At 45.4% G+C, this 18,346-nt stretch overlaps 1 protein-coding gene across 1 annotated transcript in view; it reads left to right on the forward strand.

Moving 5' to 3' along the window:
* Positions 1 to 18,346, forward strand: part of LOC124587979 — a 183,527-nt gene that overhangs the window by 129,992 nt on the left and 35,189 nt on the right. Inside the window, exons 10-14 of the mRNA XM_047131468.1 lie at positions 2,821 to 3,057; positions 7,290 to 7,548; positions 12,799 to 12,930; positions 15,957 to 16,250; positions 16,530 to 16,660. Of these exons, the coding sequence (XP_046987424.1) occupies positions 2,821 to 3,057; positions 7,290 to 7,548; positions 12,799 to 12,930; positions 15,957 to 16,250; positions 16,530 to 16,660 (1,053 nt within the window). The remainder of the gene's footprint in view (positions 1 to 2,820; positions 3,058 to 7,289; positions 7,549 to 12,798; positions 12,931 to 15,956; positions 16,251 to 16,529; positions 16,661 to 18,346) is intronic.

Genomic DNA, 18,346 nt, shown 5'->3' on the forward strand with positions numbered 1-18,346 from the left:
AAGAACATGCAAAGACAATATGTTTTTCCTAAAACAGCTGGTGCAAGAAAGACTAGCCAGGAATCTGGAGGCCTACATGTTTTCATTGATTTTAAGAAAGCCTATGATGTCATTCTCCTCAGTAAATTGTGGGCTGTAGTGTGGAGTGAGTCGTTTATACTGTATGTTCAAGCTGTTAGCTGTTAGAGCTTCATATACTGACACAGCTTGCATAATTAAAACACATACAAAAGTATCTGGAGAAATCCCAGTGACAAAAGGGTTGCAACAAGGACACGCGATGGCATCTACATTAATGGAAATGTACTTGAATTCTGCCTTCTGGTTGTGAAAACATCCATGCCGTATTATGCGTGTGTCAATAAATTGTGAAAAGCTATTCGCTTTCCATTTTGTTGATGACCAAGTCATTTTTGTAGTGGATTAATTTGACATGAACTAAATGGTTGTGAAGTTGCACAAAGAATATCATAAATGGGATTTAACGATTAATTTAAAGAAAACGGAGTATTTGTCTAACGTAGGAGTGGGTGAAACGTGACGTAATATTTTGTGATAGTAAGGTATGCTGAGTCTTAAAAATATTTGGGGGTCGTTATTAACAAAGATAGAGCCAGTAAGAGCTGAAGTAAGAACCGCAATTGGCAAAGTACCCAAGCAATCAGACAATAAAATGACGCTTTATCGAGCACAGATATTAGATCAGAAACGAAGATTAGGGTATATAAAATTATTGTAGAAGGTAGAGCAACGTATGGAGCAGAAACATGTGAAATAACTGGGAAAACTAAGAGGAATTCATTGTCAATGGAGGTGACATTTTGGAGGTGTTGCTTTAGGTGAAGAGTACGGGATGAAATTAAAACTGAATACGCAAAAGAATGAGCCTGGGCAGCACTGTACTGGATACAACAGAAGAAAAACGACTGAAATTGTTTGGGCATGTACGCCGATTTGGGGAGGAGAGGTGGCTTAAGAAAATGATGGAGCGAATCCCAAATAATAGAAGAAGAGGACGCCTGATAGCAACATGGGAAGAGGGAGTAAGAAGAGCTACGCCTACTAAGGTGACTGCCTACACTACGCTTGTCCGTCCTCTTTTAGAATACTGCTGCGCGGTGTGCGATCCTTACCAGATAGGACTGACGGAGTTCAAAGAAAGGCAGAACGTTTTGTAGTATCGCGAAATATGGGAGAGAGTGTCTTAGAAATGATACAGATCTGGGCTGGACATCATTAAAAGAAAGGCGTTTTCCGTTGCGACGGAATCTTCTCACGAAATTCGAATCACAAACTTTCTCCTCCGAATGCGAAAATGTTTTGTTGACAGCGACCTACATATGGAGGAACGATCACCACGATAAAATAAGGGAAATCAGAGCTCGTACGGAAATATATAGGTGTTCATTCTTTTCACGCGCTATACGAGATTGTAATAATAGAGAATTGTGAAGGTGGTTCGATGAACCCTCTGCCAGGCACTTAAATTTGACTTGCAGAGTACTCATGTAGATGTAGATGTAGAGGGGAATTCGCAGACAGGAGATTAGAAAGATAGGAGGCTTCGGAAGCTACGATGCGAGGAAGAACTATAATGTTGTCTCGAACTGCCAAAACAATAAATAAGTTTTTCAGGCGTGCTCTCTCTTCTACGTTGGGTATAATCTCGTCTTGTCTCCTCGGGAGACAGAGAGAGAGAGAGAGAGAGAGAGAGAGGGAGGGAGAGAGACATCGGGTGACTGATACCTGTTGAGGCGCTGCGACCAATTTCCTGGAGCTTACTCTTCTCCCACGTCCTGCTGCACAGCTGCTCACCGCCAGTGATTCCAGCTCGAGATGACATAATGTAGGCTGTGCTGCTGACCTGTCTGTGCCTCTGCTTAGGGCATGCACAAAGTCGTTCTCTTTGCTGCCCTTGTCACTGGCCTCAGTTGTACCCAACAGCAGTCTCGTAGTCGTCTCTGTCTTCCTAGTGGCGTACCATCCTGGAAACTTGAAACCAGTACCAATCTCTCAAATCGCCAGCTCACTGGCGCTAAATAGTCATACAACTGAGATGAAATAAATGTATTTTGTTGGCGGTTGCCGCATGGTTAGCTCTTGCTAGTCATTAGTCTCATGCAGCTAGGTGAGACAGAGGAGAATGAGGTTTCTTTATTTTTCCCGACGTCAGCAGAATAGTTACTGTTAGAAAAGGGAGTTTCCAGGATGAGATTTTCACTCTGCAGCGGAGTGTGCGCTGATATGAAACTTCCTGCCACATTAAAACTGTGTGCCGGACCGAGACTCGAACTCGGGACCTTTGCTGAACTACCCAAGCACGACTCACGCCCCGTCCTCACAGCTTTACTTCTGCCAGTACCTCGTCTCCTACCTTCTGGAGAGCTGTAAACTTTGGAAGGTAGGAGACGAGGTACTGGCAGAAGTAAAGCTGTGATTCGGTAGCTCGGATGTTAGAGCACTTGCCCGCGAAAGGCAAAGGTCCCGAGTTCGAGTCTCGGTCCGGCACACAGTTTTAATGTGCCAGGAAGTTTCAGAAAAGGGAGTGTTTCCACTTCTTAGAGTGCATGCCTAGTAGGCAACTGTTCAAAAATGGCTGGTTCAAATGGCTCTGAGCACTATGGGACTTATCATCTATGGTCATCAGTCCCCTAGAACTTAGAACTACTTAAACCTAACTAACCTAAGGACAGCACACAACACCCAGTCGTCACGAGGCAGCAACTGTTCAGCCTGGCTTAATAGTCTAATAATTTTTATTCGCGCTGTGTACGTTGGTGAACTGAGGGAAGCTGGAAGCTGAGCGGGAGCTGCGCACAGGGCGGTGGCGACGGCGAGCGCGCTGTCGGTGGTGCTGTGGGCGGTGACGCTGGTGGCGTTCGCGCTGGGCGCGCACGGCGAGGTGCTGGCGTGCCGGCCGCTCTTCAGCGCGCCCGACTACCCGCAGCTGTCGCGCCTGCTCGACCGGCCCGGCGTCCTCTTCCCCGCGGGCGGCTTCTTCCGCAACGTCGCCGGCTCCAACGCCAGCCTCGACGTGCCGCTCAAGGACGTGCTGCAGTGAGTACCTAGCCGCCTCTCATCACATCGCTCACACACTGTTACACGTGATATCTACACTGACATGACAAAAGTCGTAGCATACCTCCTAATATGGTGTCGGACCTCCTTCATCCCGGTGTAGCGCAGGAGGTCGACGTGACAAGGATTCAACTTGTCGTTGGAAGTCCCCTGCAGAAATACTGAGCCATGCTGTCTCTATAGCCGTTCATAATTGCGAAAGTGTTCCCGATGCATGATTTTCTGCACGAACTGACCTCTCGATTATGTCTCATAAATGTTCCTTGGTTCGATCTGGGTGGCCAGATTATTCGCTCGAACTGTCCAGAATGTTCTTCAAATCACTCGCAAACTACTGCGGCGCAGTGGCATGGCGCATCCATAAAAGTTCCATCGTTGTTTGGGAACATGAAGTCCACGAATGGCTGCAAATGGTCTCCAAGTAGCCAAACATAAACTGGGGCCACCACCAGCTTGTACAGTGCATTGTTGACAACCTGGCTCTATGGCTTCGTGGGGTCCGCGCCACACTCGAACCCTACCACCAGCTCTTATCAACTGAAGTTGGGACTCATCTGATCAGGCTACGGATATCTAGTAGTATACGGTCCTAACGATATGGTCACGAGCCCAGGGGTCCTATTCTGTATCGTTCATATCGATCGGTGTAGTTGGTTCGTTTCGGTAATGACGTCATTTTCGTCCGAAATTCCAGCTGGTATTGTAGCAACACTTCGTACTGCGAAAACGCAAGTTCGGTACTGCGAAGAATAGCGCGCCTGTGTCGTCTGCTAGCCGCTTTGTGTTCGTGGCGCTGTGCGCGCTCCAGTGCGCATGTGCGGATGTGCTGCAGCTTGCTTTTGATTGGCTTGCGCGACGCGAACCGACAACAGCGCTTCGGTTCTCTAGACCCGAACGGCATCGCTACCGAAATGCGTACTGAATAATGATGGGACTCTAATTCGAGTACTAGACCGTTCGGTGCTTTGAGTACCGAAACGATCGGCACAATGGCGGAAAGATACAGAACAGGGCTCCAGCTGAGGCGCTGCAGGCGATGTCGTGCTGTCAGCAAAGGCACTTGAATCGGTCGTCTGCAGCCATAGTCCATTAACGCCAAATATCGCCGCACAGTTTTCATGGATACGTTCGTTGTATGTCCCACATTGATTTCTGCGGTTATGCCAGTCACTGTTGCCTGTCTGTTAGCAGTGACAACCCTATCCAGACGCCGTTGCTCTCGGTCGTTAAGTGAAAGCCGAAGGACACTGCATTATCCGTAGTGAGAGATGATGTCTGAAATATGGTATTCTCGGAACATCTTGACACTGCGTCTCTCGGAATATTGAATTCCTAACGTTTCCCGAAATGGAATTCCCCATACGTCTAGCTCCAACTACCATTCCTCGTTAACAGTGTGACCATAATCATGTCGGAAACCTTTCCATGAATCACCTGAGTACTGGCTTTTTATAACTTGCGTACATGATACTATCGCCATCTGTACATGTGCATATCGCTATACCATCATTTTTGTTACGTCAGTGTAAGCTCTACAGATTACTTCATGACAGCCCTGGCAGCAGTTCTGCTTTGTTTGTGGTATTTAGTTCCTTAGTTCCTAGGTCGTACTCCCAGTCCTGTCCAGTGTCTAGCTTGCCTCGCAAGCTGATTGGCGCCAGTGTTGGTGTCGCGGTGCTCTCACGGAATCGTGCTGCCGCAACCGTAACTCTGTTGGCGGGATTTTCAGTCTGTCGCGGTTGAGTGACATCTTGTGACGGCAAAAATACCCTAATCCAAACACCCTCCTGTGGATCTTCCTTAGCATTCCTTTTCTGTATCACTGAACAGAGATTTAATTTTTTGCTTGAGATCTGGGTCAGTGTGACGAAAGTTCAGCAAGCATGACTCATCTGCCCCTACCTATTGATCTATGCAACCCGCAACGCCTTCAAAAAGCACTCGCGAGATTTTCGTATTCCCTCGCTTGTTATGTGCAAGCTTTTAGTCTCCCCGAAAACATCGACAGAACTTTTTTGTAGGAAATTTAATGTACGAGGCGTGTTTTTTAAGTAAGTACCGTTTTGAAATTAAAGAAAAAGATGTCCCAAGATATCTCAATAATTTTATTTTTTCATGAAGGCCTGCACCTTAATCTACTTTTCTACATAATTTCCATCAATATTGAGGCACTTGTCATAACATTGTACCAGTTTTTGAATACCGTCCTCATAGAAGTCTGCCGCCTGACTTGTTAACCACTGCATCACCACTGTTTTGACTTTGTCATCGTTTTGAAGACGCTGACCGGCAGGTGTTTCTTCGAGTGCAGGAACAGACGGTAGTCACTGGGCGCAAGATCGGGGCTGTACGGAGGATGATCTAGAGTTTCCCATCGAAAAGATGTGATGAGATCTTTGGTCTGATTCGCCACATGCGGACGGGCATTGTCTTGCAGCGAAACGATGCCCTTGCTCAACTTGCCACGTCTTTTGTTCTGAATTGAACGGCGCAGATTGTGCAATGTCTTGCAGTAAGCTGCTGTACTGATTGCGTCTTTACGAGGCAGAAATTCCACAAGCAATGCCCCTTTTCTGTCCCAAACAGCTGTGCACATGATATTCCAGGCAGAAACTGTTTGCTTAAACTTCACTTTACTGGGTGAATCTGAATGCCGCCATTCCATGGACTGTTACTTTGATTCTGGTGTGACGTTGGCCCGTAACAATTTGGCTTCAAGACGATGACGAAGTCAGAACAATGGTGATGAAATGGTTAACAAGTCAGGCGGCAGACTTCTACGAGAAGGATGTTCAGAAACTGGTGAAACGTTATGACAAGTGCCTCAATATTGACGGAAATTATGTAGAAGAGTAAATTAAGGTACAGGCTTACATGTAAAAATAAAATTATTGAGATATCTTAGCAAGTCTTTTTTTAATTTCAAAACGGTACTAATTTAAAAAAAACTCGCCTCGTACTTAAATTTTGTAATGGGATGTGTTATATCTCTTTAAAAAATGTGTAACTGATATATTTTAGAGGAAACATTCTCCTAGTAAATTTGTTTGTCCTTTGATTTATCGTGATCTGTTCCTGATTTTTAGTGAGTATAGTTTTTACGTTTAGCTTTCAAAAAAATACAAAAGAGATATAATAAGTAAAATAATGAATTTCGTAGGTTGCCAATTACGTATTATATCTGGTTTTATCGAGCGCCAGGCTCCCTACAAATTACTGTAACTGCAATAGCGTAGTATTACTCAGCTCCAGTTCACTGACCTGAAATTATTACTATCACAGAGAATAGACGAGTCTTAATAAAATTATTTCGCTGGATTCCTTCAATTAATCTCACTGAATATTTTTACATAATTTCTTCCGCTCCGGCTATCGACATTGTGCAGTGAAAAAATATTTTTAAATATACCACGTAATGGCGGCTAGTTGTTAATAGAGATCACTGTTACGCGCTGCGCAGCAGCTGGAAACATGCTAAATAATTTTCATTAAATGTTCTTTTCATAAGATAAATGTGGCGTAGGTTATTGAAATAACACACGTAGATCACTTTATACAAATATATTCTTACTAGGACACATTTTATACCATTAAATATTTGCAATTACGTTACGACAGAAACAAGTGCTAGCCCAGCACAATAGCTTGCGTACCTTATTCCAGCTAACACCAGAACGAACAGAACAAAACAGACTAGACAGAAGAATGAGCATTGCATTGTGTTTTATACTCTTACAAAGATAATAATACTTCTTTTAATTACTTACACATTACAATCTCATACAATAAAAATAATGTCTTTTCTGCATCTATCGTTCTATATTGTATATTTTTACAGTTAGTGTTATTACCTTTCGCAGATAAATCGCATTGGTAGGTCAGTTTTATTTTCTTGAATAATTCGAGAACTATGGCCTTAGTGAAAACAAAATTTAACCACATTAAATTTCCTGTTAAACGGTTTGTTCAATTTTTTTCTGTAGGACTAATAGTTTGTACGTAGCGGGCGAGAGAATATAAAAATCTCGCGCGTGCTTCTTAAAGGCATTGCGAGTTGCGTAAAACCCATTGGTAGGGGCAGCTCAATCGCCCTGTGTATTTATCAATGGGCACCGGCAATAAAACCAGAGCGTTACATGTGTGTAAGACTCCTGTGTAAGGATAGGAGTTGCAGGCCGTGTCAGCTGCAGCGAGGTGCGCCGTTGTGGCAGGGAGTGCGAGCTGGGCCGGCCGGCGTACCAGGCGCTGCAGCTGCGGCAGCTGTTCGACAGCGACGCGGCGACGGGCCGCGGCGGCCAGTGGGAGGGCGTGCGCCAGCAGGTGTCGCGGCTGCGCGTCGACCTGGCCGAGCTGCGCGTGCTCACGCCCGGCCTGCAGGCGCAGCTCGAGGACACGCTGCAGGCCGCCAGCGCCAACCTCACGCTGCACCGGCTCGCGCTGCAGGGGCCCGTCACCGCCAGGGACCTGCAGGTAGGTACTCCCAGTGCCGCTGGGGCGGTGTTATGCTGTAGTTCTGGCAACTTGGTATATAACGCTAGGCCTCGTTCGAGTTGTGTACTACTTCGTACACGATGGTAAGGAGGGGTGGGCTACACAGTGGTGTAGCAGCCGTCATCACAGAGAAATTGGACAGGAGCAGAAATAATTAGCGAACACGTAAGTACAGTAAACACAAGTTTTACTGGATTTGTAGCTCTCTCTTTATGAAAGGACAAAGGGTTCAAATGGCTCTGAGCACTATGGGACCTAACTTCTGAGGTCATCAGTCCCCTACACTTTGAACTACTTAAACCTAATTAACCTAAGGACATCACACGCATGCATGCCCGAGGCAGGATTCGAACCTGCGACCGTAGCGGTCGCGCGATTCCAGACTGTAGTGCCTAGAACCACTCGACCACTCCGGCCGGCATGAAAGGACAAACAGCAAACAGTCCAACTGTTACAAGAAGCAAACTAAAGAGCGTCGTGTTCTGTAAGGCTCCAGCTACTAATGCACAAGCAAACTGTCGATGGCTGACTAAAACTGAAGACTGTCGAAAAATGCGACTCAGACTGGCTGTGTAGCGTGAAATGATAATTAAATCAAGACCGTACGCTGCCGACAGTCGTTAATATACATCGGCGGGGACAGTTGAAAATGTATACCCCGACTGGGACTCGAACTCGGGATCTGCTGCTTACATGACAGACGCTCTATCCACCTCGGCCACCGACGGCACAGACGATAAATAGTTCAAATGGCTCTGAGCACTATGTGACTTAACATCTGTGGTTATCAGTCACCTAGAACTTAGAACTACTTAAACCTTACTGACCTAAGGACATCACAGACATCCATGCCCGCGGCAGGATTCGAACCTGCGACCGTAGCGGTCGCGCGATTCCAGACTGTAGTGCCTAGAACCGCTCGACCACTCCGACCGGCATGAAAGGACAAACAGCAAAAAATCCAACTGTTACAAGAAGCAAACTAAAGAGCGTCGTGTTCTGTAAGGCTCCAGCTACTAATGCACAAGCAAACTGTCGATGGCTGACTAAAACTGAAGACTGTCGAAAAATGCGACTCAGACTGGCCGTGTAGCGTGAAATGATAATTAAATCAAGACCGTACGCTGCCGACAGTCGTTAATATACATCGGCGGGGCCAGTTGAAAATGTATACCCCGACTGGGACTCGAACTCGGGATCTGCTGCTTACATGAGAGACGCTCTATCCACCTCGGCCACCGACGGCACAGACGATAAATGGTTCAAATGGCTCTGAACACTATGGGACTTAACATCTGTGGTCATCAGTCACCTAGAACATAGAACTACTTAAACCTGACTGACCTAAGGTCATCACACACATCCATGCCCGAGGCAGGATTCGAACCTGCGACCGTAGCAGTCACGCGGTTCCAGACTGAAGCGCCTAGAACCGCTCGGCCACGGCACAGAGGATAGTGCGACTGCAGGGACTTTCCCCGTGAGACCCACATTCTCAACTTAATATCCACACACTACATTCGTAGTGCCCCTGCCCATTACACTCATTACTCGCGGCAGACAACCTTACCGAGTCCCGTAAGAGTTCGGGCAATACGTGTGCATCCGCACATGAGAAGAAGGTCAAAGGCCGGTTGCGGTTGCACATCAATGGATCCGCCGGGTCCTCTTGTGGCTGCTATTGGCGTCTGTCGAAAACGTTCGTTTCAGTTGTCAACTGTGGGACGTCGGTGAGGGTGGTACAGAACTATGATACCACAGTTCGGTATTTGAATCCGATATCTCTTGCATCCTAAATCAAGAAGCATACCACTACACCAACTAGCCCGCTGCTAGCAACTAACCAACAAATTACAGCGCGCACAATTTATCGGGAGCTTCCTAAGACACACTATATTTGAAATAAGGTTTCTGTACGTAAAGACCACAAGGACACAATTCTGTGAGCATTACTGTCCTTCGACAGTCCAAAGAAAGTTGTCACTGCAAATCTTGTTGCTTCCGTAGCGATGGAAGAGATGGGCACATCACCACATCAATGTGGAAAACAAATAGTATTTATCACTGTTTCATTTTCAATTGTGATTAACTGTATTTATTGTACTCCACCAATTGCGATCAATTTGAAAGCCCTGTGACTTCGTCCACAGACACTTAATGCTGGAGTCTGCGTATTACACAGCTGCATGCATATGAGACAGGAAATATCCCTCAACGAATACGGCGGATCCTCAACTCCTCAACTCAGTCTCTTTGGTCACACAAATAATAAAAAACGCAATAAATAGGACTTATTTCCTGCTGCTGAGAAGCGCAGACGTCAAAATGTGCTTCGACGCGTCATCGGTAGGCTTTCGGGACTATGGGTATCTCCGTCTAGCGCTGTCAAGTTTTCATTTCCGTAAGTCAAAGGGCATTCAAGTCAAAGTAAATTCGTGAAAATAATGATAATTCAAAAAATCTGAAGCGAATACGACGGACTGAAGCCCATATGTGGAGCCTATCACATCACACAAATGTAACACACTATTAGACATCGTTTTGCCAGTAACCGCTAATACACTGCTGGCCATTAAAATTGCTACATCACGAAGATGACGTGCTACAGACGCGAAATTTAACCGACAGGAAGAAGGTGCTGTGATACGCAAATGATTAGCTTTTCTGAGCATTCACACAAGGTTGATGGCGGTGGCGACATCTACAACATGCTGACATGAGGAAAGTTTCCAACCGATTTCTCATACACAAACAGCAGTTGACCGGCGTTGCCTGGTGAAGCGTTGTTTTGATGCCTCGTGTAAGGAGGAGAAATGCGTACCATCACGTTTCCGACTTTGATAAAGGTCGGATTGTAGCATATCGCGATAGCAGTTTATCGTATCGCGACATTGCTGCTCGCGTTGGTCGAGATCCAATAACTGTTAGCAGAATAGGGAATCGGTGGGTTCAGGAGGCTAATACGGAACGCTGTGCAGGATCCCAACGGCCTCATATCACTATCAGTCGAGATGACAGGCATCTTATCCTGTAACGGATCGTGCAGCCATGTCTCGATCCATGAGTCAACAGATGGGGACGTTTGCAAGACAACAACCATCTGCACGAACAGTTCGACGACGTTTGCAGCAGTATGATCTATCAGCTCGGAGACCATGGCTGCGGTTACCCTTGACGCTGCATCACAGACAGGAGCGCCTGCGATGGTGTACTTAACGTCAAAACTGCGTGCACGAATGGTAAAACGTTATTTTTTCGGATGAATCATGATGGTCGCATTCGTGTTTGGCGACATCGCGGTGAACGCACATTGGAAGCGTGTATTCGTCATCGCCATACTGGCGTATTACCCGGCGTGATGGTATGGGGTGCCATTGGTTACACGTCTCGGTCACCTCTTGTTCGCATTCACGGCACTTTGAACAGTGGACGTTACATTTCAGATGTGTTACGACCCGTGGCTCTACCCTTCATTCGATCCCTGCGAAACCTTACATTTCAGCAGGATAATGCACGACCGCATATTGCAGGTCCTGTACGGGCCTTACTGGATACAGAAAATGTTCGACTGCTACCCTGACCAGCACATTCTCCAGATCTCTCACCAACTGAAAACGTCTGGTCAATGGTGGCCGAGCAACTGGCTTATCACAATACGCCAGTCACTACTCTTGATGAACTGTGGTATCTTGTTGAAGCTGCATGGGCAGCTGTACCTGTACACGCCATCCAAGCTCTGTCTGACTCAATGCCCAGGCGTATCAAGGCCGTTATTACGGTCAGAGGTGGTTGTTCTGGGTACTGATTTCTCAGGATCTATGCACCCAAAATGCGTGAAAATGTAACCACATGTCAGTTCTAGTATAATGTATTTGACCAATGAATACACATTTATCATCTGTATTTCTTCTTGGTGTAGCAATTTTAATGGCCAGTAGTGTTATCCATTTTCACATCTGCAATCGCTCGGGTTAAATAAATAACAATTAGAGTTAATTAACATAACACAATCATAAGGAATAATATATCCATGCCTTTGTACAATGAAAGACGGTATTATACCACAACACTCCCATCTGGTGGGCTTATGAAACACTTAGAATGCTTACGCTGATTCTCAGTCAGTTCTCAGCTGTTGTGTGTGAGCACTCGTAGTCGGCCCATTAGTATCACGTTTGTACATGGTATTTCTTTCATGTTTGACATTCCGATTTCTGGTGAATTTCACGACACTGTCATATGTGTACGTACAGTGCTGAGGAGAAAATAATGTAATGTTATAGAGCATAAGGTATGTTGTTCTTTCACATATTGCGGAAAGTGGAAATATTTGTTTGCGACGTTGTATCTTTGCTAGTTCACTATTTATCCTGTCCGACGCGGTTCTATTCTACTGCAGATCCGAAGGAGACAACGTAGTCTTGCCGAAACCGCGTATCTAAATGTAATAAATGCTTTACTATCGATCTTAGCGTTTGAAAGTTTCTTCAGTGTTCACACTATTGAAGATCGCACCTCACGCTGACACAATGTTAGGAATATATGTCTAGTAATAAGTTTAGTCACTATTACGTGCAACCGTTTGGTCCTCCCAGTATTAAAGTGTGATGGTAGGCCTATATCTTGGAGAGGCCTATATCTTGCGTTCGGAATACCGAATCACATACAGTTTCATTAGCACATACCAGTTAAGTTCATAATTTTGATAACTGAAGGTATTAGTTGAAGAAAATGCTGGCCCTCAATTTGGTAACGAGTAATCTGTTCAAACTGTTTGTTGGTTGTTGCCTTTAAATTTAGCCAGCAAATAACAGGAAGTAATTAAAATGACATTCTTGTGCGGTAACACTTTCTTCCGCTGACGCATTTAATTTACAGTTGATACTTGAATTCTATACCACGGTCTTATGATAGGAAGTCATCGGTGATTGCAAAAAAGTGTTAATATCAAAGAACACATCTGAACTTTAGACGAGCGTGGTACGTAGTGCGGTACCCAAAAAGCGTAATGTGTAAAAAAACAACCATATTGTTTGTAGCACTAGCTCCATAAGCAGATTAAAAGGCATTGCTTATAGTCTGTTAATATCCGTCTTATTATACCTTTCATAAGGTCATGACATGCAGTTAACCAGGCGTTAGAGTCACACCTGATAGCTGCTATCCAGCAAGTAGCTCTTTCACTGAGTACAGGTAGGCAGCAGTGTTGATGACCTGTACCGTGCGCAGGCGCTGGCGGACCAGCTGCTGAGCGTGTCCTCGCAAGTGGCAGACCTGTCGTCGGCTTCTCGCCTGGAGACGCTGGCGGCGCGGGCCAAGCGGCTGCTGTCGTCCCACATCTCGCCGCTGGAGCAGAGGAAGGTAGGCCGCCGCCGCCTCATCACCTTACACAGCAGGCTTCACTGGCGTATGCTTGTGCGGCAGTCTTCGATTCGGACGTAGCTAATTTCTATATTTCTATGATGAAGGTGGAAGAAATTTTGCCCTCAATATTTAGCCGGTAGAGGGAGAAGAGATTATAGCGTCAAGTTCTTGACGACCAAACCTTGGGCCACTTTTCTGGATGAAACGTTTCTACATAGTTTGTCATGGAGTGAGGACATCTGATGCTGTTGATTGTTATCTGACCGTAGGATGAAGACATTAAGCACGACGACCCCTTTGATGCTTTCCAAAGAGTGGGCTTTGTACTGGAATTAGGTTTCATTTTCTGCTTATTCTCCAGCCCTTCATCCAGTACATTACAGAAGCTCTCATACAGTTGTCTGCAGGCAGCAGATAAACACTTGACACGTTATGACAAGCCCCCCCCCCCTCGCCCCCCCCCCCCCCCCCTCCCTCGGTAAGACTTTCCGCGGAAAGAAATGCCGACTACTCGCATCTTTCCGTCCCTGCAGCACCCATTAGTTGAGCATGGGATTGACTGACTTTGAATGGATTAAGCAGCAAACACGTTGAGTGTGACTAGCCAGTACTGTGAGTTAAATCGTTGCAGCCAGTTCTATGAGTCTTCATGCGACATCAGAATTGAAGGTACATGTGTCAAGTGTGAAGTTTTGGTATCTTAGTGTGGCGAATCGTCGTAGAATATGATGCTGTGCTGATATTATTTATTGTCCAAATAAGAGGAGAGGTATGGGCGAAATCCTGTGTCAGCATATATGCTCTGCTCCTATCCTACAGCTCCATAGAATATTCCGAGCTTAACGTAAAACTCAAGGGAAGATCAAAATTTAAACCAAAGTATTGGCTTACTACTCATCTCCTGGTCTTCCAGTCCAAATAATTTCCTCCACTATCAGCAATCAAATCTGCTACCTCAAAGTCTGGTGGGGTGTCATCGCATTGGTTCCTGCGTTGTGTGTGTGTGTGTGTGTGTGTGTGTGTGTGTGTGTGTGTCTCCGGATGTGTGCACGTGTGCACGCGTGTTATTATCGCCTGCAGTGCAAAATGAGCTGAACTTGTAAAGCGCTTGATGAAAGGTCAAATAAGAAATGCGATTTATTTTCCGTATTGATTTCCTATCTCTTACAGTTGGCGCACTCAGTCACTCTTTTAATGTAAGTGCATTTGCTATAGCCTAGGGCTTAGTTAATTGATAATGGTGATCCAGGTATATCAATATCATTGTAATTGACTGAGTGATTAGTGTGCAGCACAGTATATTTCAAAAAGCTGATTGCTGCGGGGCGCTGATAAAGTAGAAGAGAGTGGTTAAATACAACTGTAGCCAGGATTGTGAAGCGAAATTTTCAAGTAAATAGCGACCCTGAAATGTCCAATACGGGATACTAATAAAGCTATCAGTATTATGCCAAGTAATGGTGCCGTAATGAAGAGGAAAGAGGGGTTATAATGAGTCTAGTTTCCAAGGTTCATGGAGCTGTGCAGTCGGAAAAATGGGTACTTTTTTGAACATATCACTTAAATCAATATTCCACCACCAGAACATCCATCGGAAAACTAGTTATATGCAGCATGTTGCATCCACCCATAAAAATGAAAGTTTCTAGCTCCCAAACTGAAATTGACACAAATTCGATTTTATGAATTTGTGCACAGTTATCATTTCGCTGGAATAAACATACATTTACAATTTGAAAAAGGTAACTATGCTTTGGACGTGTTACTTGTTTATTTTTGTGGATTGTGCATACCTTCCCATTGTGTGAACCCTTGACACAGGCAGCGTGAGGTACACGCTTGAGTCTCAAGACGTGTGCTAGCTGTTCGCTTAATTTATGTCAAGCGTCAACTTCGCTTCGCAATTTCTCGGGATGTAATTGACGTATTGCGATACAACCAACGCCATTATTTTTGTGATTTTTCATGCTATTGACTGCATACGAAATAATAGGAGGTGTCAATCTAAAAATACACAAGTTTGTGTTGAAAATAGTATTTGTTTACATTTGAAAATTTCGCGTAGTATTTGGTTTCCTAAGCCCTTGCCGTACGTTCATGCTGATGAAAACCGTTTTTGGATATCTATAGTTGTTCCAGAGATATTTGAGGTGGCAGAGTTAGATGAGACACCCTGTATACATATATAGGTGAGGGGTTGTAGAAATCCTTGGGTAAAGCAAGAGATATTGAATTTTATCGATGAAAGGAGAAAATACGAAAATGCAAGGCGAAAGGGAATACAAAGGTCTAAAAAATGAGATTGACAGGAAGTGCAAGATGGCTAAGCAGGAATGGCTAGAGGACAGATGTAAGGATGTAGAAGCATATATCACTAGGGGTAAGATAGATACTCTATACGATTCTGCAGCAGTTTTCTTCAAACTATAACAGCTATCCTATCAACGACAGCTTCAGCACAGTTCTCGTATCGTAATATGTGTTTGATATGTTTCTTAAATTATAATTTTTTGAGATATCTTTCATTGTATCTCTTTGGCATACGTAGAGGATCTTCGGAAACTTTTATTTAATTACACCTCTATTATTAAAAAATTAGGAAATTTAGATGTTTTATTTTTGGAAATGTGTGTGATTTTCTGTCATTTCCATTTAGATTATGAACTAATTTTAACCAAAAACTGGTTGAGCCACAGTCTGCTTCTCGGCTACTGTTTTGATCATTTTGCGTATTTGGTGATTTATCTGGGTCAGTACATGGTCAATTTGATTTACTGTGATTCCGCCTGGGGAGTCCCACATATTTTAAGAGGAAACAGCTACATCCAGCTCACAATGTTTTTGTATGTATCCACTATGAAATCGCGTCTCCTATGGGCTTGGAGACCACCTGTTGTAACTTTTGATGAATGTTCTGATGGACACAGGTCATACGTTGTTTGAAAATGGACATGGATGATGAGATTTTGCCTAACAAGGCGCCTGTAGATACGAGATGTACCGACGTTCGGTGTGATCGGCAGGAGGACCTGGTTTACCGCCTGACGGCGCTGGAGGTGGCGCTGTCGCCGCTGCAGAGGCAGACGAACCAGTCGCTGTCGCACCTGAAGACGATCCAGTACTTCGTGAGCAAGCAGGGCGAGAGCATCGCGAATGCGGCGGTGCGCCACTACGCTGACCGCCTGCTGTCGTACCTGCAGCAGGCGCGCACCCACGTGCTGGCGCAGGTGGGCAGGCACGTGGCGCCCTGCAGGCCGCTCTTCGACGTCTTCCACGCGGCGCGCCAGCTGCTCTGCCGACACGCCCTCGACCCTCTCGTGAGTAAACTGCTGGCCACTGCTCTCTAACACATACTCAGACCTATTGAGAGGGAAAAGTATTGTGGTACTTCACGCTGTACGCTATTAATATCTGTCACAACAGAAAAAATAGCACGTGGATATTATTACTGGTTGCACATAAGTTTGGAACATGAAGGTAGAGACAGTGTAGGGCCGTCTGTTGCCGTTTAACAACATATTGGCGACTTGCACACGTACCCTTTCACGACTCCCCACCTTCCCTCGCTGCCACGTGACTGGTGTTTGTGCCTGCAGAACGGCCTGTGGTTCTCCTCGGCGTGGTGCCTGGTGCTGCTGGTGGCGGCCGTCCCGCTGAGCCTGCGCCTAGCAGACGCCTACCGCCGGCGAGACTCCTCGGCGTCGCTGCTCAGCTCCCGCAACTCCGAGTGAGTTCTGAGGCGCCGCCGCCGCTCGCTGTAGCACTCTCCTAGCTGTCTGCCAGAAGCTTAGACAACCTGCAGCAGTAGCGCTCCGCAGCCAAACACTTTCCTATTCTACAGGGGCGCCCAAAATTTGTCAGTTAGTTGGCTTCTCACTTACTATGTTTACATGGCGCTCTCATGTGTGTTTTTCGTAAACCAGCTTCACAGAACCACTTTTGGTTCGTCATAAAAACACTCCAAATCGAATCTGGTTACGCATTTCTGTTGCCGCATTTCCTCTTCCACGACCATTAATCGTTCAATTGTAAACGCTCGACCGTTTTTGAAACTCGCTTGCGTTGTCAGTTCCTTACTTGTTTTTAAAAAAATGGCGCCTAACCTGGACAGAGTGAGTATTAGGGCAGCGAAGTAGAATAACAAATATAATACTGACCCCAATGTTTTTCCATCTCTTATATTTAATAGAAGCAATGGCCTTGCCGCAGTGGATGCACCGGTTCCTGTGAGATCACCGAAGTTAAGCGCTGTCGGTAGTGGTCGGCACTTGGATGGGTGACCATCCAGCCGCCATGAGCTGTTGCCATTTTCCGGGGTGCACTCAGCCTCGTGATGCCAACTGAGCAGCTACTCGACCGAATAGTAGTCAAAGAAAACCATCATAACGACCGGGAGAGCGGTGTGCTGACCACACGCCCCTCCTATCCTAGCCTAGCAGACGCCTACCTGAGGATGACACGGCGGTCGGATGGTCCCGATGGGCCACTTGTGGCCTGGAAACGGAGTGCTATATTTAATAGAAGACCAACAACCATGCTGCTCACGATCGGAAACCGAACAGCTGATTTGGCGACTTCCATTAATTATTTGACGCTCACTTTTTTAAAATTTTGAGCAACTTCTCACCATTTGGTGCGATTTGGTGGGAGCCCCTCCACGGTAGATTCGCCACGTAGTTGGGTAAAAATACCGAAAAATGAATTTTACACATTTGTTTTAAAAATTGATTAAAACACTTTATTAGAAACATATTTGAGTAGAAAGTGTAAGAAACCGTGTTTTAACACGTGGTTAGAAACACTTTATTTTAATCACGCCAATACTGAGCAATATTCGGACAGACAGACAGACAGAGAGAGAGGGCCGGACAAAAAGGCTCCACGAAACTAGTATTAACCGCTTTGATGGATCCGTAAAAAAATCGACATTTTATTGCTATATTATATACATTAAATATCACTGAATGTTCAGTTATTTTGCAGATGAAAAAGAACATTGTGTCTTTCTTGGAACCGTATGTTTACAAAGCTTTCCGTGTTTACAGAACTTTCCAATCTCTTGATGTATACGATCAGTAACATAATACCTACCGGTGAAATAATGGTTCAAATGGCTCTGAGCACTATGGGACTTAATTTCTGAGGTCATCAGTCCCCTAGAACTTAGAACTACTTAAACCTAACTAACCTAAGGACATCACACACATCCATGCCCGAGGCAGGATTCGAACCTGCGACCGTAGTGGTCTCGCGGTTCCAGACGGTAGCGCCTAGAACCACTCGGCCACTCCGGCCCGCCCTACCGGTGAACTTCAGCTTAGCTTTCTTCCACAAACGATTAATATCTTTCTCGCACGTGTGTTTCGATATGTCGGCATACCGCGTAACATGAGCATTGTGGAAGTTTCCATAC

This window comes from Schistocerca americana, chromosome 1 (genome assembly GCF_021461395.2).
Source record: "Schistocerca americana isolate TAMUIC-IGC-003095 chromosome 1, iqSchAmer2.1, whole genome shotgun sequence".
In the NCBI taxonomy this organism is placed as follows: domain Eukaryota; kingdom Metazoa; phylum Arthropoda; class Insecta; order Orthoptera; family Acrididae; genus Schistocerca; species Schistocerca americana.